The 26616-nt window shown below is 41.5% G+C and overlaps 1 protein-coding gene across 1 annotated transcript in view; it reads left to right on the top strand.

Annotated features, from left to right (window-relative positions):
- Positions 1 to 24660, top strand: part of LHFPL1 (LHFPL tetraspan subfamily member 1) — a 37768-nt gene extending 13108 nt beyond the window's left edge. The window contains exon 3 of the mRNA XM_045865039.1: positions 24479 to 24660. Within this exon, the coding sequence (XP_045720995.1) occupies positions 24479 to 24660 (182 nt within the window). The remainder of the gene's footprint in view (positions 1 to 24478) is intronic.
- Positions 24661 to 26616: the final 1956 nt, after the last annotated feature.

Below are 26616 nucleotides of genomic sequence, written 5' to 3'. Positions count from 1 at the left end.
TTTGTTGGATGTTGGTATGAAGGTAACATTGGCCTCATAGAATGAGTTGCTACTTTCATTAATAAAAAAAAAAATGCCAAAGTAAAAAATTGGAGACATGATTTGTACATAGTCATTTGGCAGTTTTCTGCACTAATCACCACACCCAAGGGGCTAGTTCACAAATGGGCAATTTTGTGTGCGGTTGTTTTTGTTTCAGGTTGATGGCCATCAATTGTGTTTACCACAGGATCATTATTTTTCTCTTTCTTTTCACTCAATATTTTGTATTGTTTCTTTCTCCATTGCATTCTCCTCCTTTATTTACCTTTCTCTCCTGCACCATATGTCTTCCCAAGGGCTCTGGCTCCCCTCTCCTCAGTGCACTGAATACTGTTGTTCTGTGAGTCATTAGGGATGAAGGGATTGCTGAATCCTGCTCGAGTCAAGCCCTCCCAGTTCCTTTTTTGAATCACTCTTTCAAATTCTTCCAACTGCCTAAGTGTCTCTCATCCATGAGCCACATTTCCTGCCATATTCTTCAATTACAGGCCTCTGTATTAGCACTTTTCTGGCTAATGCTGAAAAGAAGAGACAGCCTGTGCCATCCTTGATCCTCTTCTGGTCAGCTGCCCAAACATACATGACAGTGCCAACTGTATTAGCAGCTGTTCCCTTGTAATACAGAGGTGCCAGGAGCAGCAGCAAAACATGTAGTAGAACTAAAAAATATACTTTATGATATGTTGTGGATAGCAAGGTTTGGAAATTCCAGTGCTAGAAGTACAGCCTTTCTCTTTAGACCTTTCTTTAATGCTCTGGAGCTTCTGGTAGCGTGGAAGCACCCTCGGCACACGTTAGACATTGTGTGGATGGATGAATGAAGTAGGAGAAAAGTACCCTTGGTATCCAGTATACAGACTTTTGTTTCTTTTTCCTCGAGAGGCAGATGGTAGATTGAAAGATTATAGGCTTTTGAGTCAAAGATCTCAGTTGCTATCCAGGCTCTGCCACCTATGTATTTGTTATGGAGGTAAAGTCACTTAACGTCTGTGTCTCACCTTCCTTCTCTGTAAAGTGGGGATAATAATAATACCTGTCCCCAAAAATCTTCTCCAGATGAGAATTTTCACACTTTACCCAGTGGTTCTTCTACTCTCTTGCTTGTGTATTTTGAAGAACAAAGTTTAATAATTATAATAATAAAACATAAATCTTTTCCATTTAAAAAACCTTGTCCCAGTGTTGTTACAATGAAATAATAAAAGATATATTAAAGTACCTAGCGCAGCATTTGACTTAAAGTGGGTGGTGGCCTTTAAAGATAGCAGAGCAGAATGTGCTGGAGGGTAGACTATCAGTCAGTGGCATTACTTTGATTCTGCTGTAGGCTCTATACTCTACTATGCACTCCGTATTTTGGATAGGAAGTTTCACAAAGTCAAGAAAGACATGAGCCCTACCCAAGGAACAAAGCTTCTTACCCTGACTTGCTTGAGAGAGATGAAGGGAATGTGGAGGACAATGGAAGCAGGCATTATTAGTCTGCCAAGGTGATTCTGAGAGTAAGTAAAATAGAAATTCTACTCTGAGACTCTGAATGGCCTCCTTCACTTTCCAGTAGAAGGAGTCATACTCGTATCTTTAGCTCTTCTTTACCCGAGTTTCCATTCAAGTTATCCTGAACCATCCACAGTTATGATTTTTGTCCTAACCTGAATTATCAAAGATATAACTTGTATTAAATAGGCAGCAATCTTGATGTCTGTGTTGGATTAAAGATGGCCACAAATTCTTTGATGCTCTTCCCATAGCAAACCTGGGTCTATCTCTACCACTTATCCCCTAAATCTGGGCTGGCCTATAACTGTTTTAACCAATAGAGTGTGGCATAGTGACATAAAGCTCATTCTGGGCCTAGCCTCTAAAGAACTTGTAATTTCCATGTTGGTTTCTTGGATCTCTGAGCCATCATATGAAATATTTGACTACTCTGCTGGAGGGACCAAATGGAAAGTCCCAGAGATGCTTGGAAACAGAGGCCCACCTGAGTCCAAACTTCCAGCCACTCCTTCCAAGGCACCAGACATGTGAGTAAAGCAGTCCTAGGTCTTCCATTCAAGCCATCTGAGTACCACTGAATGGCTCTAGTTAAAGCCAATTGCAGTGGAGATAGCGCTCAGCTGAGCCCTGACCAAATTTTGACCAAAGATTCATGAGATATAATAAAATGGATGTTGTTTTAAGCTACTATGCCCTGGGGTTAGTTTGTTATACAATAATGGTTGTGTATTTGGAAGATACAATAATGGTTGTATAACAAACTAACCAGAAAAATGCCAAATCATATACATATAAATTTAAGATTATTATTTTTAATCAGAAGTAATTTATGTATGTGATAAAACAGTACATAAATGTATAAAAGGCAAAGTCAGAGTCTTTCTCCTAACCCCGACTCCATTCCCCAAAGGGACCATTAAGTTTTTTTGTATGTCTCCAGAATTTTTAATAAATATAAAAATATGAGCATATCTTTATTTTGTTTAACCAAGATCATATTATGTATCTATCTAGCTATATAACTAACTATACCATTCTGAACCTTGCATTTTTCACTTACCAATATCTCTTGGAGAGCTATCAATGTTTATAGATCTCCCCGCTACATTTTAGGCATGCCATATTTTCCCATTGTAGGGATAGAAGGCAGGGATTTTTTTTTTTCTGTGAGATTAAGTAACTTGCCTAAGGTCACTCAGCTGATAAATCGGCAGAGCTGGGATTTGAATTCTAGATGTCTGGTTCTAGCTAGCACCATCCAACAGAAGTTCCTGCAATGATGGAAATGTTCTGTGTCTTCCTATCCAATGTGTTAGCCTTTAGCCACATGCCATTGTTGAACAATTGAAATGTTAGGTTGATGGGACTGAATGTTTAATTTAATTTAATAAATATGTAATCTTGTTAATTAATTAAATTTAATTTATTTAATTTTATTAATTTAAATGTAATAACTACAATGTGACTAGTGGCTACCATATTGGAAAGCACGGCTTGAGCATCTGTGTTCTTAAACTGTTATGCTTCTCTACAGAGAAGAAAGAGCCTACTAAGGAGACTCAGAAAGAATACCCAGAGACATATAAAAGAAAAATAAGAATTCAGGGTCACAACAGGCAACTGTGTTTAATACTGATTCAAGTTGCTAGATGAGGATAGAGAAGTGACCATTGGAGTCTGCCAGACAAATGTGACCTAGAGGAGCAGTTTTGCAGTTATAGATACTGGAGTAATTTTAAGGTGAAGAAAATGAAAGCAGCATGTATAAACAATTCTTTCAAAAAGTTTTGCTACAAGGGAAAGCAGAGAAACTGAGCAATAGCTGGAGGAGAATGTAGGATTAAGAGAGGCTTTTTCTAAATTGGCCAAATACTTGAGTCATGATGATAATGATTCTGTAGTGGAGACAGATTGATGCAGAAAAGCAAAGTCCTTGAGAATGTGAAGGTACAATGAAGAGGACCCTTGAATGGAGACTTCATTTCAGCTGGTTTCCAAATACATGTATTTTAGCTTCACTGTGATCTTCAAAATCCTCTTAGACCCACAAAACTACTAGGGAATTCCTTCATACCCAATGGCCTATCACCCAAATAAGTCCCACTGAAAATTTCAAGAAGCTAAATGGGACATAGCTGTTTTAAAGCTAGCTTATAAAACTACACAGTAGCACTGAATTCTAAGGTAAGGACTGTACCTCCTATCAATGGATCACATTTGCAAGATGTTCTCATGACTATTATCTAATCTGATTTTCAAAAGTGCATGGACAGGGCACCTGGGTGGCTCAGTTGCTTAAGCGACTGCCTTCGGCTCAGGTCATGATCCCAAAGTCCCGGGATCGAGTCCCACATCGGGCTCCCTGCTCGGCGGGGAGTCTGCTTCTCCCTCTAACCCTACCCCCTCTTGCGCTCTCTCTCTCTAATAAATAAATTAAAAAAATCTTTAAAAAAAAAAGTGCATGGACAGCAGATGGTAATATGCCCATTTTATAATGAGGAAACCTGGAGGTAGGAATAGGTAAAGTAATTTGTGTAAGGTCATACAGCAAGTGAAAGGCAGAACTGTGAATGGAGCTTATCTCCTAATTCACTGTTCTGTGTATGACTACAATGACTTTTCCCCTCTCCACTGGTGAGGGTATGCCTTGAGTCATTTGAGAATTTCTCCTCAAGATAGGCTTTAGCTCTATTGTTTTCAAAAACAAATGTCTGAAACATCGTGGAAAGTACCTAGTATTGCATCTTGTCTCCTTCACTCCCACCCTCAGCCTAAGTCCCTTGTTGATCTTTTAGTATAATCAGGGTACAAATACAGAAGGTGGCAGCTGAACCTGATGGGATTCTGGAAGAGGTTGTAAGTGGAACGGACGTGTGTGGGAAATTTTAAAGTGCCTCTAGATTTGACTTGCATTAATAAAGACACCTACATTGTCTTGCTAAACTTGATCATAGGAGAAAGATATACAAAAGTTTTTTTTTTTCATATGCTCTAAGATCATATACAATCTTCCTAGGGTCACTCTTTGGTCTTCCAGCATATCTACTCCTTACGGTACTACTTACCTTAGTCTCTCTTCTTGAAAGAAAGAGATTGGGTGGGGCAAAAAAGGGAAAATAGAAGATCAGAGGGCGTTGGAGAAGACAAGGCTCTCCAGACAAAAACACAGTTGTATAAGGAATCCCCAAACTCTGGCACCCCAAAAGTTTGACTATCACCAGCTAGACCCCAAGACCTTGCCTTCACTGCCCACCTGCTTGTACTCACCGACCTTTGTCCCACATTTTTCCTTAAGCTCTTCTTTCCAGCTTCTCTCTTAACTCAGGCAAATGGAAAGTGAAACTGCCCCTCGAGCAATAGTGACTGCCCTGACAAGACCTCCAGCCTGCCCAGACTATCCAGACAAGTTTTAACTTAAGCCCCGACTCAAGTCTGCACAGATGGACCATGGAGTGACCTCTAGAATGACCGATGACTATCTTTATTATAATGCTAAAATCTCCACCCAAGGTGGAGCCTCAGCCTCATTTATATAACATACAACGGTATGTATAGGCATGGTTCCTTAAGGCACATTGTGACCTTATGCCTGCCTCTGCATACAATGACAAGACTTCCCTATCTAAATATTCATCCTCACCCTAAATAAAAGGAACCCATCCAACCTTGCTTGGGGACTCATGGCTTTGGAAGCTATTCCCCATGACCTCCTTATTTGCTGCAAATAAAGTTTACTTTTATGCAACAACTCAACCTAGTGTAGTTTCTGACTTACTAAGGAGCGAACTCATGTTGGTTGGGTTACATGACCACCTTCCTCCCACTGCCTTTTCTGTTTCTAGGATCTTCTCTCATGTCTCCCAGTCTATCTTCCAGGTCCCCTGTTGTCCCTATCCTCCCTCAGTGCCTGTTCTTACACCCTGGAAACATACCTTACCTGGCTCTCACCCACCAGAGTCATCAATTGAGCAGTTTGAGGAATTGACTCCCTTTCTTCTTTTTAGCCATTTAAAGAAGAAATTAACTTGCATGAAACCATAAGAGACCCCCGAATAGCCAAAACAGTCTTGAGAAAGAAGAACAAAGCTGGAGGTATCATGTTTCCTGATTTCAAGCTATAATACAAGTCTATAGTAGTCAAAACAGTATGGTATGGACATAAAAGCAGACACACAGATTAATGGAACAGACTAGAGAGCTCAGAAATAAACCCACACAAATATGTCAATTAGTTTATGACAAAGGAACTGAGACTCTACAATGGGAAAAGGAAATTCTCTTCAAGGGGCGCCTGGGTGGCTCAGTCAGTTAAACATTTGCCTTCGGCTCAGGTCATGATCTCAGGGTCCTGGGATCGAGCCCCGCATTGGGCTCCCTGCTCAGCAGGGAGTCTGCTTCTTCCTCTCCCTCTGCTCCTCCGCTCGTGCTCTCTCTCTCTCAAAAATAAATAAAATCTTTAAAAAAGAAAAAGGAAAATTCTCTTCAATAAATGGTGTTTGGAAAACTGAACAATCATATGCAAAAGAATGAAGCTGGGCCACTATCTTACACCATACACAAAAATTTACTCAAAATGGATTAAAGACTTAAACATAAGACCTGAAACCAAAAACCTCCTAGAAGAAAACATAGGAAGTATGGAAGTAAGCTCCTTTACATTGGTCTTGCCAATCACTTTTTGGATTTGACACAAAAAGCAAAGGCAACACAATTAAAAATAAACAAGTGGGTCTATGTAAAACTAAAAAGCTTCTGCACAGCAAAGGAAACCATCAACAAAATGCAAAGGCAACCTACCAAATAGGAAAAAAATATATGCAAATCATATATCTGATAAGGGGTTAATCTCCAGTGTATAAAGAATATATACAACTCAATAGCAATCCCCCCAAACAACCCAATTTAAAAAATGGGCAGAGGATCTAAATAGGCATTTTTTCAAAGAAGACATACAGACGGCCAACAGGTACATGAAGAGGTGCTCAACACCACTAATCACCAGGGAAATGCAAATCAAAATCACAATGAGATATCCCCTCACACTTGTTAGAATGGCTACTATCACAAAGACAAAAAATAACAAGTGTTGGTGAGGATGTGGAAAAAAGGGAACTCTTGTGCATTGTTGGTCGGAGTGTAAATTGGTTGGTACAGCCACTGTGGAAAACAGTGTGGAAGTTCTTCAAAAACTTAAAAACTATATGATCCAGGAATTTCATTTCTTGGTATTTATCTGAAGGCAATGAAAACACTATCTCAAAAAGATATAGTCACTCCCCTATTGATTGCAGCATTATTTACAGTAACCAAGATATGGAAGCAAACTATGTATCCATTGATGGATGAATGGATAAAGAAAATGTGGAATATGTATACAGTGAACTATTATTCAAGGATAAAAAAAGAAGGAAATCTCAACATTTGCAACAACATGGATGGACCTTGAGGGCATTCTGTCTGTGAAATAAGTCAGATAAAGACAAACACTGTATGATCTATAAAGCCAACCAAACCAACCAACCAACCAACCAAAGTCATGGATACAGAGAACTAATTGGTTATTGCCAGAGGCAGGGGGTGGGCGTGGGTGAAATGGGTGAAGAGGGTCAAAAGGTTCAAATTTCCAATTATAAAATTAGTAAGTCTTGGGGATATAATGTACAGCATGGTGACTATAGTTAATAATACTGTATTATATATTTGAAAGTTGCTAAGAGTAGATTTTTAAAGTTATCATAAGAAAAATATTGTAACTATGTATGGTGATGGATGTTAACTAGACTTACCGTGATGATTATTTCACAATATGTGCAAATATTGAATCATTGTGTTGTACACCTGAAATGAATATAACATTGTATGTTAATTATATCTCAATAAAAAATAAATAAGAAAATAACAATCAAATATTTAAAACAGGTAAAAAAAAACCCTAAACACTAGTCAGGAGCTTGCACTGAAACCTACAAAAGGAGGGACCTCGCAGATTAATCAGTGGGCTTATTTATAATTAGTGAGACCCAATAGGGGCAGGTGACTTTTTCAAGGCCCACAACAAGGGACTTGGGGCCAGCTTCCTGACTCTCAGGCATATTGTAGGTGCCGCTCAATGGCAATCCCATACCTGTTTGTTGAATGAATCACTCATTCAGTAAGAAGGGGAAAGTCAGACAAAGGCGCTTAGCAACAGCCCTGTTAAGTGCAAACTTTCCCACACTTTAATTTGATTAAGTAAATGAAAGATTTAAGCTGAGAAAGGTGTTTTGATGGTTGTTAATTAAACTCTGGCCATCACATAGAGATTTCAACAACTTGATCCTGCACAAATGAATCCTCAGTCCAACATTAAATTAATGCATTTCACTCCTCCTCTTGTTGTCCTTCATCAAGCCTCTAATTGGCATCAACTACAGTGGGAGCCAGGGAAGAAACCCAAGGGAAGATTGCCTAGTGGTAAGAGTGGGCTTTAGCGCAGAGGCATCCTTAGCTCTGTGACCTTGGGCCGGTTTTTCAGCATGTGGGAGCTTATTGCTACCTCCTGGGGTCGCTGTAAGGATTAAATGAGATCACACATGCAAAACACCTAGTACAGTGTTTGGCATAGAGTTACCAGTCAACAGTTGTCGTCTGGTATCATCATCATCATTATAATAATACTAATTGTTGAAATGGAAATGTTCCCAGTACTTTTCAGTAGTTTCCGGAAAAAGGACCTATTACAGCAAGGAGCCATTAGTTATAGCATGATGGCTTAAAAACACAGGTTAATAGTAGAAAGATCTGCATTCAAATCTGAGCCCTGCCACTTACTGATTGTGCATTTTGGGGCATGCCATTTAACCTCACTGTGTCTCCATTAATGGGGATTGATAAAAGTAGTTTTCCCCATAAGTTATTGAGAAGATTAAGTGAGGTAATACGTGCATACAAAGCATTTAGCACAGTAGGCTGCACTAAATGTAACATGTGTTAGTAGGTAGTCGGCCCAGTTCTCAAGAGCCTCCTTAGGGAGCATGCCCCAGGCTTGGCTACTGGGAAGGAGGGAGAGACCCACTCCACTTGACAAAGGCCTGCAACAGAGGCTCCCCAAAGGCCTGTGTGGGCTCCCTGTGTTTCCTCTCTCAGAGGCCCATTTCCTTTGCTCTCTCATCATTTCCTCTCATTCTTGCCAGTTCAAAGCCTTTTACGGTGACTCGGGGTTTGGACTTTATGGGTTCAGTTTCCAGGCATTTCCTGTTACCTTTCCTCTCTATCAGTTTCCTTCTTTGTGGACGGTCTGTTTTCTTGTGCTCAGCAGAGCACAATGAGGCAGCATATCCACAGAGGGGCAGCAGAGTGTGGTAGCAACAGTTCTGGCCTGGGTCAGCTGTGTTTTAATTTTCCGAAATTTGCTTGGGCATGTCACTTCCCCACCCTGAGCCTTGGTTTCCCTGTTTTAATAGAGCGAACATTGAATTAGACTGATGAGCAACCAGAGGCCCCAGACATCTACTTAGATCCTTGCTGTGACCTACCTTTGTGGTGAGGCCTTTGATCAAATTTCATATTTATCTATTGTGTTCTTAAAAAACCAGAAGGATAGGGGTGCCTGGATGGCTCAGTTGGTTAAGCGTCTGCCTTCAGCTCAGGTCATGATCTTAGGGTCCTGGGATTTAGCCCAAGGTCATAGGACTCCCTGCTCAGCGGGGAGTCTGCTTTTCCCTTTACCTCTGCCCTTCCCCGTCCCACTCATGTGCAATCTCTCTCCCTCTCTTTCTCAAGTAAATAAACAAAAATTAAAAACAAAACAAAACAAAACAAAAAAAAACAGAAGGATAAACCAGTCTACTTAAGGCCATCCTAGAGGAGAGGAACCTTTTAGTGTCACTCACCCATGAGAGTGAGGGCCAAGGATTGACCCAGGGGATTGGGAAAAGCACCTCATTCATTGGGCAGCAACAGATAGAATGCTCTGCGGAGCCTGTCCTTCTGGAAAACTCATGGCTCAGGTGTTGCTTAAGGTTTTTCAGTTGCCCTCCTGGTTCACACAAAGAGGAGTTTCCACCCGGAGAAGCTGGGCTAACTAAGCTGGAACAGGCAGGAAACAGTTAGTCAGGGAGCAATGTAATTCAACAGCATATCCCTGGTGCCTGGCACACGCTTTGCACTCTCTAAATGTTGCACTGAGTGGAATGAACAAATTGCAAGGTGGCTCTGTTGCCATCTTACTGTGTGACCATAGCCAGGTTATTTCAGCCCCTTATATTTTTGTGCTTTTTATTGAAATATATTTGACCTATAACATTGTGTAAATTTAAGGTGTACACATGTTAAAATGATAGATTTCTATATGGTAATATGATTGCCATTGTAGTGATATTTAGCACCTCTATCTTATTACATCATTATTTCTTTGTAGAGGTTAGAATAATTAAGTTCGAGTCTCTTAGCACGTTTGACGATTATAATACAATGCTATTATCTACATTCACTATATTGTGCATTAGACCTCTAAGGTTTACTGACTACTTGTTGCAAGTTTGTACCTTTAAACAACATCTATCCTATCTCCCCACCCCTCTCCAGCCCCTGGTAACCACCGTTTTACTCTCTGTTTTGGACCACTTTGGCTTTTTTTAGATTTCTCATATACATTTCACTTCTTTAAACCTGGCTCCCAGAGACTACAGTGAGGATTATTTTATCTACCTTTAGGGATTGTTTTGGCCATGAAATTACAAAGTGCATGTAAATGTGCTTCATGAACACAATGCCCTACAGGTCTAAGGGGTAGAAGATGAGAAAGCGTATCTACTGTTAGATTTCTCCTCCCTATAATTTTAGCGACTAAACTTCAGTGCCAGTTTTCTCACTGACCATCTTCTTTTAAAAATAGTGAAGAACATCAAGTAATGAGACTTGGTACATCCCATGGGATGCTAAGCTATTTTCATTTTGAATAGAAAAAAAAAAAAATGATGGTGCTTATAAACATTCTGCCTTTCCTGAAAATAGCCTGCATGAAAAAAAGGGTGTTTATCCTGCAATAGTCGATCCCGAAGGAGACTTCCAGCCTGGTGACTCCAGAAAACTTAGAAAAAGACCTCAAAGGGCGGGTTCTCTGTTTTATTTGGCCTTATTTCCCCACTTAGCGCCTTGCAGAGGGTCTAGCAGGCTCCCTGACTGAAACAGTGAATGCAGAATTGTGAACTGGTTGTCTGATCATCAGACCACCACGAGATGGCGGTAAAGTCAGGTGAATTCATTCTGTTCTCTGCTGCTTTCTCAGTCCCGCCTCTGGTCCTCAAGTCAAAGAATCTGATTGATGCTTCATCTCCTTGCTTCCGTTTCCTCCACTCAAATCTCCTTCTATAAACCTCAGTAACAGTCTTCTTTGTTCCCCTCACTTTTAGTGTCTTTCCCTGGCTACTCTGGAATGATACACTATCCTAAACCTTTGTTTAAAAACAGAAACCAGTTTTAAATAGGGGTGTTAGTACCGTAGCGCCCATTTCACGGGGCTCTTGTGAGGATGGAATGAAGTGAGGTACCTAAAACTTAGTACAGGGCATGAACTCAATAAATGTCAACAAGAACTGCCATTATTATTATTGTTATTCTTATAGGTTAGACTGACCCAGGTTATTTAATAAGTGAAATTTATTTTCACTTATTATATAAGCAGGAACCAGAGGGAAAACCGGGGATAGTTCTTGCACATTCTCGGGGCAGTTCTCTGGCAAAGTTAGAGTTACATATTAGGGGTGGACATATATGTCCATCCGCGGTGTTGCATGACTTTTTCAAACCATCTTTACTTTATCTTTTGGGAGAAATTGCATATAAATATGTCTTTCAAGAGAAATCCCGTAACATTGCATCAAGCGTACTGTAGGTTATTTGTTTTTTTTTTTGTTGTTGTTGTTGTTTTTTTTTACGATTTATTTATTTATTTGAGAGAGAGAGAGCATAGAAGGCAGGGGCAGAGGGACAGAGAGTCCTAAGCAGACTCCGTGCTGAGTGCAGAGTCCAATGCCAGCTAGATCTCAGGACCGTGAGATCACGACCTGAGCTGAAACCAACAGCTGGTCACTTAAACAACTGAGCCACCCAGGCTCCCCTGCCCCGCTGTAGGTTCTTAATTCAAGTTTGACTTTTCATCTAAAACCTGGACGAGTTTGAGCTAATGATATGGTCTCATTCAGGTGGTTCCCCACTGGACTGTGCATTGCAATCATCTGGGCCCTCTCCCCAGAGATCATAATTCTATAGATCTGGAGCAGGGCCTAGAAATATGTATGTTAAAGCTTTCTCCAGACATTTGTGGAAACTAGTGGACCAGTTGAAAAATGGGTTAGGTTGAGAGGAGAAGGGGCCCAGAAGTATTGATCATTCTAGGTGCTGTTCTGAGTGCTTTATATGTATCATATCATTTGACCTTCACAGCCGCTCTGTGGTGTCACTTCTATTGTGCCCATGGGAGAGCTGAAACTCAGAAATGTTAAATGACTAGCCCACAGGTTCAGTTTGTAAATGACAGGTCATGGTTACAAACACCATTCTCTGTCATCCTCATTTAGGACCTTGTTCATGCACCACATGAGTTCCTGAGCACACATGGGCCTGGCCTGGTCTCTACTCTCTGGCTACGTGGCAAACTTTATCAAATACTTATCTGTCTGGGCACCTGGGTGACTCAGTTGGTTAAGCGACTGCCTTCGGCTCAGGTCATGATCCTGGAGTCCCGGGATCGAGTCCCCTATCGGGCTCCCTGCTCAGCAAGGAGTCTGCTTCTCCCTCTCCCGCTCCCCCCTCTTGTGCTCTCTCTCTCTCTCACTCTCTCTCTCAAATAAATAAATAAAATCTTTCAAAAAAAATACTTATCTGTCTGCTCAATGGCTTTCTCTATAAAGACATTCCTGCCTCTAGCTGGGACTTGAATGAATAAAACAAATACAAGAGGATTAAATGAAATAATGAATAGAAAAAGTGCCTCATAAATTGTAAAGTGCTATACACATATTGGGTGGTATTATTTGTGGCATTGGTTGTTACCCAGAGATACTGGGCCCAAGGAGAGCCTTTAGGGTCTATATCTATTGGCCAGTGGAGCATGGATAGAAATAACTGATGTTCAAACCTAGCCTTGCAGGTATGGGGCTAAGTCAACAGCTGGAATGAGGGTGCACTTGCTGCTGAGTCCTGAGCTTTGTAGGCTTTCCCGGTCTGGCATTCTAGCATTCATAGGTATTTGAAGATCCTGTCAAAAGTATATCACAATAGAGCAGTGATATGGCGCACTGCAGGTGGTGAGGATGTGTGCGCCATCGCTCCTCTCTCTTTCTGGACTCCATCTTTGCAGTAGAGGTTGCATTGGCTGCCGTTCAGTCTTGCTGGAGGGCATCGCTCCAGAAGATCAAGTCTTGATCCTGGCAGGCACACCCCTAGAGAATGAGGCTACCCTGGGTCAGTCCGGCTCTAATTGCCCTGGAAGTAGCCAGCCACATGCTTGGAGGTGAAGTCCATGGTTCCCTGGCCTGCGTTGGGAAAGTAAGAGGGCAGACTCCCAAGGTGGTCAAACAGGAGAAACAGAAGAAGACCTGCCCAGCTAAGTGGTGGATGCAGTACAACCAGCACTTTGTCAATGTTGTGCCCACCTTTGGCAGGAAGAAGGGCCTCAATGCCAACTCTTAAATCCATTGTAACCCTGGCCTTCCCCAATAAAGCCACTTAGTCCAGTCAGGAAAAAAAAAAAAAGTATATAACAGTCACTCAGTAAGCATATGATAGACACTTACTGTATATGAGATACTGAATGAGACACTGGGCATAGTCTTCAAGAAGCTTTGAGGAGACATTATATATATATATATATATATATATATATATATATATATATATATATATATATATACATACATACACACACACACACACACATATATACATATATAGATGCCTGTCAAATACAACCATAATAATATCAGTCCTAAACCATAATGATATCATCAGAAGGAATAAATACTGCTAAGGCACATGAGAACTCCAGAACCTATCTTCTTTCTCTTAGTATCAGTTTTCATCTATATTATAGAAAACAATCTGTGACTCTCTCCATATTCCTGAAGATACTGCACACCACTCTCTTGATATGTCTCACATTCTGTGGCTAAAGTGATATTTCAAAAATGCAAATCTGATGTCATTCACATTCTTTAACAATAGTTCCCCATTGCCTGCAGGATAAAGACTCCTTAAGCATGGCCTATAGGGACCTTGGCCATCACTTCCATCAACACTCAAGCTCCTCTTCCTGCCCAGCCACCCTGAAATACCATGTTCTTTCAAACCTTTGCAACCTTGCATATGTTCTTCCCATAGTTAGGAATACCCTTCTTCCCTTCCTCAGCTAGGTAACTCCCTACTTTTTCTTGAAAACTCCTTGCCCCCTTTGAACTGCACTTGCTGTCCCTCATCTATATCATTGTATTGCTCTATGTCATAGCACTTGTCACACTAATAGTCTGTTTACTTGTTCCACTTCTGTCTCTGGCTCCCTTTCACTCAATCTAGTTTGTTGATCTTACCTATGCAAGAACAACGTATTTAAAGAGCTTACCACAGTGACTTTATTAGCTGAAAAAGTTCAAGTGGATGCAATCAGAAATCTATTGAGCAGATGCTAGAGGAGAGGGGCCAGTTTCTTAGAGGCCAAGTATCTTACAGAGCTCATGCTGAGTCAAGCAGGTCCAGCACTTGGTTTTTGACTAGTCCTTTGGGGAGAGTACCTGTCTTAGTTCATTTGCACTGTTGTGAGAGATGCCAAAGACCTGATGGCTTATAAACAACAGAAATATTTTTCTCACAGTTCTGGAGGCTAAGAAGTCCAAGATCAGGGTGCCAGCAGATTTAGCATCTGGCGAGTTCTTTCTTCCTGATTCATATGTGGCAGTCTCCTCGCTGTGTCCTCACATGGCAGAAGGGGGCAAGGGAGCTCATTGGGATCTCTTTTATAAGGGCACTAATCCCATTTATTAAGGCTCTGCCCTCATGACCTAATCACCTCCCAAGGGCTCTACCTCCAAATACCATCACATTGAGCATTAGGATTTAACATATGAGTTTTGGGGGACACAAACATCCAGTCTATAGCAATTCCCAAAGCTCTTCTGAAATGCTACTCCAAGCATAGTTTGATGGGCTATATAAAGAATAACGCAGAGTGACAAGAAGGTTTATTCAGGGAAAGGTGGGGGCCAATCTTGAGAAAGCCCCAGAAGCACAATTTAAGTTGACCTGAGACTTAATTCCTCCCCTTTATCCCCCATTGAAGAAAAAGATCATCAGAGTAGCTAAAACTCAGGATAGCTATGCAGGAAATAACATAAATAGGAAAGACTGGTTGGCAACATACAGGGATGGGTCAGAAGCAAATGCTTAGTAGTGCCGGGGAAGATTTCAGTGGAAGGACTCAATTTTTTTGGCAGAAGTATAAGAGAAAAAAAAAATCAACCTTATCAGGTCATCTCTGTCACCATGAGGATTTGACTCTTTACTGAGTGCTACCCTCACTTTCTAGCAAGTGGCTAGAAATAGTGGCTACTAACAAAAACATGTTTACCCGAATAGATGAAGTTTTCAAAGGATTTTTTGTTTTGCCTTTTTCTCTGGCAAGGGAGCCTAACAGGCTTCTGGAATCTTCAATAGGTTCTGGGCCTCCAGTCTGGGTTCCTGTTGAGACTCAGGCCCAGCCTGGAGAGTGAGAAGAAAACTGTTCTCACGGCTTTGGCTATCTTTTCACTGAGGCTATAGTGGGGTGGGGGATGGATAGGGTGTTTGGCAATTGCCCTTAAATTCATGGCTTTGCTTTATTTTTTACAATTACTCACCTGGGCTGAACCTAGCAGAGAAAGTCTCTCCTCATTTAGCTTGGCTGCATTGAAAATGTTTTTATGCTGCTACCTGTGGAGACCCTATAGTTAGCAGTATCTCTCTGAACAGATGGGACCGCCAGCTTCTTCCAAACCCTTGCTGCCTGCTTAACACAAAATGCAAGTCCCCATGGCAAGAACATGTTGAATAAGCAAGTATCAACCCTATCCTTCCCCCCCATCACACACACCACACAGCAGTTTGGGAGGTAGGTTGCAGCCCTGGTTTCATAAGCTCAGATGTTGCTACAGTGATGGGAAGAGCAGCTGATTTTCCTGAGCTGGGTCTGCTCTGCAAAACCCCCACCTTCATTAGGAATAGGTCTGTTGAAGACCTCAGCCTATCCACTCAGTTCCTATGTACCAGGTGTTCTGGTGTTCTAATCTTATACTAATGTTTTCTAAACAAACTCTCCCTGCCTTTCTTCTCTTCCTCTTCCACCTCTCCCATTGACTCTCCTTTAGACTCTTTCTTTTCTTTGCTCTCTCTCTAGTTCTTCCCCTTTCCCTCCAGAGAATTCCAAAGGAACTTACGTATCTCTCTGTAACTGAGGTGATTGCTCTCAGGGCCAGTGCAGGCAGCCTGGTTTGATACGATGAAGGCTGTGAAGGACTCCCCCCCACCCCCCAGGTGGCTCCTAGACAGACATCTCTGCATATCTGTTCTGTCTGCTCTGGAAGGTGAGGTTGAGGGCAATGTGTTGGTTCCCACTGCAGGTCCTCCTCCATCCTTGGGGTCATTTTTCCTTTATTTTGTCTATAAGGCTAGAGCAGTGTCTCGCAAGTTCCCTGGTTATTTGAGTATATTAGATGATAAAACAGATGTCAATATCGTTCCCTTGCATTCTACCTGAACCACCTCCCCAAATCCTGACTCCATGAGTTCCTAGGATTTGGATGTCATCTTTGTAGGAATACAGTCCCAGTCCACACCCTGCAGCTGTTTATATTGTTAAACAACTTTATCCCTTGTTATCCTACCCCAAAACTCCAAGCTACTTCACAGTTCTCAACCCCTCCATCAGCCTCTTTCTTACCACAAATCCAGAGCTCCTTACCTCTGATCCTGGGTCACAAGCATGCCTTTTCCTGGAGTATTAGATCCCAGAACTAGCTTTTTGCAAAAACTTGTGTCAAATCAAAACTTCATATATCTGAAAGTTCCATTTCATTGCATCTAGCGCTAGTCAGTGTTGGAAGTGTTAGTGGTCATTATGTACTTGCTATGTCCTTGCTTCCCTGTCTCTTCCTCCAAACTTCCAGGGGCCTAGACTTCCGTCAGATGATTTTCTAAAAGGGAAGACTTGAGAAACCCAAAAGACAGACTTACCTCACTCTTTTTAAGTGAAGACTTTAAAAAAGGAATTTAAGATTCATAGCAAAATTGAGGGGAAGGTGCAGAGATTTCCCATATGCTCCCTGTCCCCACACATGCATAGCCTCTCCCACTATCAACATCCTCCACCAGAGTGTGGTACACTTGTCACAACTGATGAGCCTATATTGACACACCATAGTCACCTAAAGCCCATAGTTTACATTAGGGTTCACTCTTGGTGCTGTACCTTTTATACATTTGCACAAATATATATTGACATGTATCCACCATTATACTATCCTGCAGAGTATTTTCACTGCTCTACCAACCCTCCATTGCTCTGCTTATTCATCCCTCCCAAAACCTACCAGCTCATGGCAACCACTGATCCTTTTACCATCTCCAGAGTTTTTTCCTTTTTCAGATGTCATATAGTTGGAATAGATAGATAGATAGATAGATAGATAGATAGACATAGATGTAGCCTTTTCAGATTGGCTTTTCACTTGGTAATACATATTTAAGTTTCCTTCATGTTTTTTTGTGGCTTGATAGCTCACTTCTTTTTACTGTTTAATAATATTCCATTGTCTTGTTGTGCCATAGTTAATTTATCCATTCACCTATTGAAGGATATATTTGTTGATTCCAAGTTTTAGCAATTATGAATAAAGTTGCTATAAACATCGTTGTGCAGGTTTTTGTGTGGACATTAGTTTTCAACTCCTTTGGGTAAATACTAAAGAGCATGATTGCTGGATCATATGGTATAAGTATCTTTAGTCTTATAAGAAATTGTCAAACTGTCTTCCAAAGTGGGCTTACCCTCTTTATGCCTTCTCCCTCTTTCTCCAAGCAGGACTCCTTTCTTTGAATTAGTTCTCTAGCAGTGTTGGCTTCTAAGCTGGCATTCTGAGCATGCCCTCTGCAAAGAGAGCCTCTCTGTTAGACTCTTTCCTACTCTGATTCCCAATCCTGATGCCCACACCAATACTAGACCCCATCAAAATCATCAGCCTGTGGCTTACTCCTCCCAGTTCATAATGATCCACTTACAGTAGGCCAAATACCATGTCCCTAAGGACATAGGACTGGGGCTCTATGGAGGAGGGTCAGTTTAAGTAGCAGCCAGTCATAATTTGTTCTCTAAACAGCAGAGATGTAATAATCTAACTTAATGCTGAATCAAAGAAAATAGAGTCAAACTCCAAACCAATTTGATTTGCAACTTGGAATAAAAGCAACATGTCTTGATTTAAATGTCAGGCCCACTGCTGAGTGATGATTTAATAACTTTTATGAGGGATCTTGTCACAGCAAATTCAACACTGGACTAGAATGACTCACAGATAGAGTGTTAGAAATTATACAGAAGAGCACAAAAAGGAACAGGCTTCTCTTAGGGCTCCTCTAGAAACTTTTGCATAAAGCTAATTTGCAATTAGGACGTCTTTTCTCCTCCTACCCTACCATCCGATCTTTCTCTTCAAAGATACCTATGCATGTATGTAGAGACAATCCCCAGCTGTGATGTCAGTTCACTGCATTATTTTCTGAGGACACGAGAATAATTCTAGCATGGAGGCTCAGAATTGGTGCAGTTAATCTGAAAGGTGAAGCAGCAGTGAGCCTGGTTATTTCTGAAAGGGACCTCAAGAACTCATCTGGTCTTTACTGCTCTGTCTTCAGACGGGTACTTAACTACTTTCTCTGATTTGAAAGGTGAGAGAACTGAAGTCCTGTGGGGTTAAGAGATTTCTTCAAAGACTCCTGTCTCCTGACTCCCAGGGAATCAATGCTTCCTCCTGCATACCTTGTGAGATATCTTTCCTTGACCTTCCCCAGCTTCCCTGGGCTAACATACTAGAATGCTCAAAGCTGACCATGCCCCAGTTCCAGTCAGCTTCCCAGGTCAATAGGAAACCATGCACAGCTGTTCTTAAGGAAAAAGATTCCATTCTGTTGGCCTAATTGTTCAGTTATCAAGATTCATTTTAGAGGTAATTCAAAGTGTAAATATATTGTGTTTGCCTAGATGAGGGTTGCTTAACCTCAGAAATACTGACATTTTTGGCCAGATCATTTTTTTGTTGTGGGAGGCTGTTTTATGTATTGTTGGATGTGTACCAGCATCCCTGCCCTCTGGTTAACTGGTCTCTTCCTACAGTATACAACTGCCTCCAATCCCTTTTATATAGAGATTTTAAGTTAATCTTCCCAAACTATACCTCTAACTCAGTCATTCTTTTTTTTTTTTAATTTTTTTATTCTTATGTTAATCCCCTTACATTACAACATTAGTTTTAGATGAAGTGTTCCATGATTCATTGTTTGTGCACAACACCCAGTGCTCCATGCAGAATGTGCCCTCCTAAATACCCACCACCAGGCTAACCCATCCTCCCACCCCCCTCCCCTCTAGAACCCTGTTTGTTTTTCAGAGTCCATCGTCTCTCATGGTTCGTCTACCCCTCCGATTTCCCCCGCTTCATTCTTCCCCTCCCGCTACCTTCTTCTTCTTCTTCTTCTTTTTTTTTTTCTTAACATATATTGCATTATTTGTTTCAGAGGTACAGATCTGAGATTCAACAGTCTTGCACAATTCACAGTGCTTACCAGAGCACATACACTCCCCAGTGTCTATCACCCAGTCCCCCCATCCCTCCCACCCCACCCCCCACTTCAACAACACTCAGTTTGTTTCCTGCGATTAAGAATTCCTCATATCAGTGAGATCATATGATACATGTCTTTCTCTGTTTGACTTATTTCACTCAACTAACTCAGTCATTCTTAATGGGAAGCAATCCACTCCACCCCCACTCCCAGGGATGCTTGACAATGTCTGTTGATATTTTTGGTTTCCACAACTCGGGGAGGGGGGTGGCGGTGGATAAGTTGCAGACATCTAGTAGGTAGAGGCCAGGGTGCTACAATACACCAGACAACCCTCCCACTCCACCTCACCTCACTCCCATACATCAAAGATTTTTTTTTTTTTTTGCCCAAAATATCTATAGTGCCAAGGCTGAGAAACCTTCTTCTATCATGTCATCCTCTGGTCAGAAAATTTCCATTGTTCCCCATTGCTTGTGGGAAAGATGCCAGATTTCATGGGTCCTCCTGGTCTATATTCAGCTTATTATTTGCCAACTATAGCTCCTTTTCTGAAGCAACTGAATGGAGTACTGTTTCTGAAACATGTGGTCAACTTTATCACTTACATAACTTTGCTCACACCAACTCTGACTGCCTAGAATGCCCACTTCCCACTGCTAAAGTCAAGTTGAAATGCTATCTTCTCTGTAAAACACTACCTGATTCTGAATTCTCCCAGATACAAATAATTCTTTTCCTAGATGTTCCTATAGTATTTCCATTATATGTCTCTTAAAACATTTATCATGTTCATAATAGAATGGAAATTTTGAGTTGGAAGGGGCTTTTAAAAATATGTCCAGCAATGGGGCACCTGGGTGGCTAGGTCAGTTAAGCATCTACCTTTGGCTCAGGTCATGATCTCAGGGTCCTGGGATTGAGCCCTGCATTGGGCTCCCCACTCAGTGTGGAGTGTGCTTCTCCCTCTCCCTCTGTGTTCTCTCTATCTCTCTCTTTCTTGCTCTCTCTCAAGTAAATAAATAAAATCTTTAAAAAAAAATCTGTCCAGGGGCACCTGGGTGGCTCAGTCAGTTAAGCATCTGCCTTCGGCTCAGGTCATGATCCCAGGGTCCTGGGATCGAGCCCTGCATCGGGCTCCCTGCTCAGCGGGAAGCCTGCTTTGCCCTCTCCCATTCCCCCTGCTTGTGTTCCCTCTCTCGCTGTGTCTCTTTCTGTCAAATAAATAAAATCTTAAAAAAAAAAATCTGTCCAGAAAAATTCCCTTCACTTAAAGAAAAGGAAACTGAGACCCAGAAAGCTGAATTGATTAGTTGAAAGCACACTTTTCCATAAGTCTTGGACCATAGTAACTTGTATCCTTGGCTCCACTCTCCTGGCATGGTTGAAAGAGGTTACCATGGACTTTCAGTCTTGGCACTCACACCTAAACTCTGACACTTGTATGTCAACAGAGTAATTTTTCTTTCTGAGACTCTGTTTTCTCAGCTTTTAATGAAAATAATCATGGCTATTGTGAGAATCAAATGAGAGGGTATATTCAAAATGTTTGGCACATGGTAGATACTTAATATTTGTTAGATGAATAGAAGAATCAACAGTGCTTTAGGGAGTAGGATTTAGGAATTGGTGATGGTCTATGGGACTTCACTAAAAAGTGATTGGAGGTAAAGGGTGGTTACTGCTCCCTATTTTGCACCCTTCCATAGAAAACACAAATTCCTCTGTAGGCCATTGGACCAGTGTCCAAGCTTTCTGTGGAGTAGGTGAATACTGACAGCAGCTCTCAACTTGAAGATGTAGTTCTTGAAATGTTTGCTTTTTTTCTCCCCTTTTGCAATGCTACTGATACAACCTCTCTATTCCCTCAAGCAAATAACAGGTCAGATTGTGGGGAAAGGGTGGGATAGAAGATATGTTTCCTCTATTTCTCCTTGGCTTCCTGTATGGCAGCAGCCTGAAGCTTAGGTGCTATTCAGTGGCCTAATAGGAGTCCCTGTGAGAGGAAACTCTGATTGCATTTGGTGTGGCCATGGGAGCACTTTGGTGCTGCATCCGAGCCCTGTGATACCTGGTTTTGACATGACTTCAATAAGGTTTTTTGAAGCCCTTCTAGCCAGCTCTTCACTCTGGAGCTGCCCAGTCTGTCAGCTTTCTTCCTGCCTAGGGCTTTGGGGTAATGCCATGCTATGCATTTATTCCTTTCATTTACAGAAACAAGTCTTTCCCTAGTCCCAGGGTGCATGTATCTAATAAAAATATCCCTGCTACTCTAATGGGGGGGTGACCTGACAAGCAACTGAAGAAATAGAATGAGACTTCTGATGCCTTGTCTAGACTAGATTGGGAGCATGCCAGAGAGGAGGAAGTTGCCTGACAGTGGGTCTACCCCAGAGCTGGCCCCTGTCTACTCTACCATGTGAGCACAGGAGATTTTGGTTAGAGGGGCTACGGGAGAAGCTCAGGTGAATCTATTACAAATTAACTTAGGAGCCCCCTCTTCAGGGCTTATAGGCCAAGGGTCCTGTAAGAGAAAAAAAATGACTTTTGGGAGGATGAGGAAACCAGTAGAGAGGACAGAGTACCAGACTGAGAGTAAAGAGACTTGGTCTAAATCCCTGCCTCTACCTCTCTGCTTCTGAGAGAGTTCCTAGGGCTATCAACTAAGCCTCACATTCCTGTCTGTGAACTGAGTACAATAAAACCTTCAACCTTCCTCCTAGGATGGCAGAAGTTGAAGATTTGCCCATCTCTGGAGTTTTCACCTTGTGAAACCCAAAGCATTATATAAAACCTCCTACTTTTAGTGAGTAAGTATGTGTGTATGTCTAAAAGGAGGTGTGACAAGGTGGGGGGAGGATACAAATTTATTGGCTGCTTGCCTCAATATGGTATTCTTCAGTTTACTCTTTCCAGAGTCCCGCCATTATTTTTCATGTTGAGGCCACTTTGTAGACAGTTGAATTATTTTCCCTTTCAAATTCATTCCATCTAAGGATTGCATTGTCTCCATATCTACTGTAGTCTGGCTCTCAGTATAATTTTGGGTGGGGCCATGGGATTTCAAGGAGTTATATGACTGCCTCCATCTATTGGTAAAGTACTATCTCTGCTGAAGAACTAAAAGTTGACATTTGTCATGGCAGGGGATAAGGGATTCACTCTTTCATTCAAGTATAGAAGGAAATATACACAGTGCTAATAAGGGCCTTTGATGAAGGAATTTGAATTACGGAGGTCAGGGAAGGCTTCGCTAAGGAATTAATGATTGGGCTGAGCTTAGAAGAATGACTGAATATTGACTAAGCAAAGAGAGTGGTGGGAAATATTTGTATACATGTGCATATGCAGTAAGCATTTTAAGCAACAGAATATGCATAGGCCTTATGGTGGGAAGGACTGTAGCACATTCCAGAAACAAATAGAATAATAGTGCAGCTGGTTTTATAACTTTAATAAAAAATTTAAGCTATAGATTTGTATGGTGAGGATTAAAAATGCAAGTGTACCCATATTTGGAGTATTGTTAGGCTAAAACGTGTATAGTGAGCACCCACTGTTGATAGAGCATGGGAGGCATTATTAAGAAAAAAACAAATACATCTGCACTGTTGAGCCAACAGTCTGGAAGGGGGTAAAGGGCAAATAAAAATATGTCATATGCAAATTTTCCTCCCAAAATTTTGTCCAACAGGTACACCCATGTAAGGGATATATAGACAGACTCCTGGAGGGCTACTTGGTTGAGGTGACTTGCGCCCACTGGGGTTAATCTGGAAAAGCTTCCTGGAAGTCCTGGATAGTGTTCTCAGGAAGATATGAATTGGTGAATAAGAGGGAAGAAGCTCTTTCTGGCAGGAGAGACAGTATGAATAATAATTTGGTGGTGGTAGGAACACTATTTCTGAGGTGAGAAATTTGGGATAATTAGGTTGGCCTGAATGGAGGAGCAAAGCAGCCTAAATTGGGGCCATGTTATACTCTTTATATGACATGCCAAATAGTTAATTAAAAGAAGGAAAATTAAGGTTCACTGAGCACCATGTGAACAAAAACAATTGGTTATTAAAAAGTAAATTGTCAAGAAGATCAGTCTTGACATCTCCAACTGACCAACTATAGTCAGGACTAGCTTTCTGCAAGACTGTGAGGTAGGTGAAGGTCACTGCCTACCTCTTTTCTTGGGGCCTCTCTACAATTTTCTACCACTGACATCTACTCCAATTTCTGGAGTCCTGTTTGCTTAGGCACTTGATTTTAACAATTAGTTGTTACTCTGTTCCCTTATAAATTAATAGCTCTCCTTTCTTTGGGCATTGACATTTTCTGAGGGAAAATTCTCTGAGAAAACATAAATACTTCAAAGGACAGAATCTACCTCTGATAGAAAGGCAGGTGGTGGAGTGGATGTTTTTGAGCAGGTGACCTTTCCTATTACCCTTTAAATTGAAACTGCCGCCTTACAAGCTTGGCCTTGATTCCAGTGCATATTTCTTCCCTGGATACTGAAAGGGTAGGTTAAGATAAAGGCATGTAGCAGGGGGCAAGGGATTTTTATTTGTTTTTGTGCCTGTCAAATCTCCTGATGATGCAGAATACGGTTCTTTGGAAATCGTCCATGCACAGCAGTACATCTGTGTGGAGAAAAAGGTAGAGCTTTAGAGTCAAGATTAGCCAAGGTTTATATCCTGACTCTATTGCTGTCTCGCTGTGTGATTTTTCACAATTAACTTAACCTGTGCCTCAGTTACCTCATCTTAATGAGTGCGTATCTCACATAGTTATTGTAATGATCAATGGGATGTATGTCTAAGGAGTTTAGCATAGTTCTTGACACTTGATCAAGTTGTTCTTGTCATCAGTTTCATTAGCAGCATCACCGCCACTACCACCCACACCACCCCCAGGTTCCTACTGTAACAGAATAAAATTCTATAACTTCTTGCTAAAGCAAATACCAGCCATCAGCAAAAGAGGAAAGGAGGAAACAGGAAGCCCAGTTGCACTCACACATTCACATTAACTCTAACACCCCAAGGAGAACGTATGAGAAGACAACCCAATCCTCATGTCTCTGTCCCTATTTCTACAGGTACCTGTCGGCTTGGCTGGGCCTATTACTGTGCTGGAGGTGGAGCAGCTGCAGCCATGTTGATCTGCACCTGGCTCTCTTGCTTTGCTGGAAGAAACGCCAGGCCTGTCATGTTGGCAGAGAGCATCATGAGGAACACCAATTCTTACTCCATGGAACTTGACCACTGCCTCAAACCTTGAGTTTTGGCAGAAGATTGGAGAGGGTGGGAAAGAGAAGGGAAAAGGGCCTTGAAAAGAGACACTAAGACTAGGCCACTTGCTACCCACCTGCTAGTAGTGTAGCCTCATGTTTGCATGCTTTTTAAATCACCATTCATTTTCACTTTCCCTTAAGCCATTGGGTCAGTGGCTATTTACAAAATTCATCAAGAACAATGATTCTCTCAAACATTTACCCAGCTGGTGAGTACCCACTAGCCCTCAAGTCCCAAAGTGTTCCTTTGTGCAAAGTAAGAAGAAGACCTCACCTGAAAGGTAACTTCACAATCAAGCAGATCTTCAGAGATTTACAGCTCCTGTCTATCATTTAAATGTTGTATAAGAACACATATGCAAGGAAGGACCAGGAGATGGACTGGGCTGGTTCTTACCACTCTATGTATATGGCCCTCCCCCTGGTATTTATTGCCATCTCCAAATATCTATGGAGTGCCACTGCTCAAATTTTTGTGACTTTCTCAGGACTATACCTTGACTCTTCCTATTTTCTCCTGCTTCTCTTCCTTTCCAGTTGTGGGGAAGCTTGTGGGGAGGGCAACTCCCAATGGGGAAAATACTAATCAAGGATGACTGCATATAGTCTAAGACCCCTTCCTTATTATGCTTTAGAATATTCATAAAAGTTCATTTTGTGTTCTGGCTGGGTGACTGGCATCAAAATAGTGGCAAGTATTCCCTAGTCCCTTATAGATACAGAAATGGTGTTCATCCAATGTTCTGAGCAGAGACTAGCATTTGTTGTACATTCAATAAACATGAATTCACAATGATGATGACAAGGTTGTTTCTGCTGGCTCCTTATTAAAATTTCTAGTAGAGTACATTTTTATTGACTAGGAAATTCACAGTGGTCTTTTGCCCCTATAGTCATTCCTAGCATGATATAAATTTCTCTGCCTGTTTCAAACACTGCTCATCAAATGCTTTCCCCTCCATCTGGGGTGAATTAGACATGAAAGAACACAGCTTTGGTGTCACCTAGGGCTGATGTATTTTTAGGGCTGGCCTCCATCCCATCTGTGCTCAAGTCTGATGGATGGTGTAGAAGAACTTGGTGTCTCCCAGGGACAGAATCTGTCTTCCCCACCCCAATTAATTCAGGCCAGCTCTATTGTTCCATAACTATCACTTTAGGGATTAGGGAGAGCCTGTGACTCAAAAGGCCAGCTCATCTGTTTCTATTCTTAATCACTCCAGAGTGGTTTGGGTACAGCCCTACCTGGAAGGGGAGAAATGGCCAAAACTGGCCTCATTAGTTACATGCCATTTCAAGAAGGGTCAGGGTCCTGATATTGACCTTATGTAGGTAAGTGAATTCAAGCATATACTTCATGAGCTCATTCATTCGTCTAGTCACTCATTCAGGACACATCTCTTGAGTATCCTACTATATGCCACATTCTGTGCTAACTGCTGTGGATAAAAGGAAGAAGAAACACTCACCCTAAAAGAGAAAGTGGTGGGCATTGATAGACATGTAGATAAATAATTGCCAGTGTGTTAAGTGCTAGTAAGTGAAGAAGAGGGGGCTAAAGGATCACGCAGAGAGGCTATTAAGCCAACTTGGGGTGAAGAGATGCATGAGAAAACTTCATAGAAAAGATGATGCCTAAGATAAGTCTGAGAACTGAGTAGGGGCAATTAGTCAGCAAAAGCAAGAGTGTACTAGAAAAAGGAGCGGGAGCATGAAGACATGAAGAATATGGCACCATCATGAAAGCAATGAATAGGGTTGTAAAAAGGGAGGTGGCAAAAATGAAGCTGAAAAGGGAGATACTACCCAGATTCCCTGAGGCTTTCTACTCCAGGATAAAGAGTTTGGATTTTATCCTAAAGGATCACCACTGAAAGGGAAGTGACATGAACATATTTGTGTTTTTGTCAAAAATCAGTTTGACCACAGTGAGGAGAATGAAA

The sequence above is a fragment of the Mirounga angustirostris genome, unplaced genomic scaffold (assembly GCF_029215605.1).
Source record: "Mirounga angustirostris isolate CCGP_5_RB_7025 unplaced genomic scaffold, mMirAng1.0.hap1 SCAF_11, whole genome shotgun sequence".
Classification (NCBI taxonomy): Eukaryota; Metazoa; Chordata; class Mammalia; order Carnivora; family Phocidae; genus Mirounga; species Mirounga angustirostris.
The sequence above is the reverse complement of the archived record's forward strand: the minus strand, read 5'-3'. Positions and strand labels throughout refer to the sequence as shown.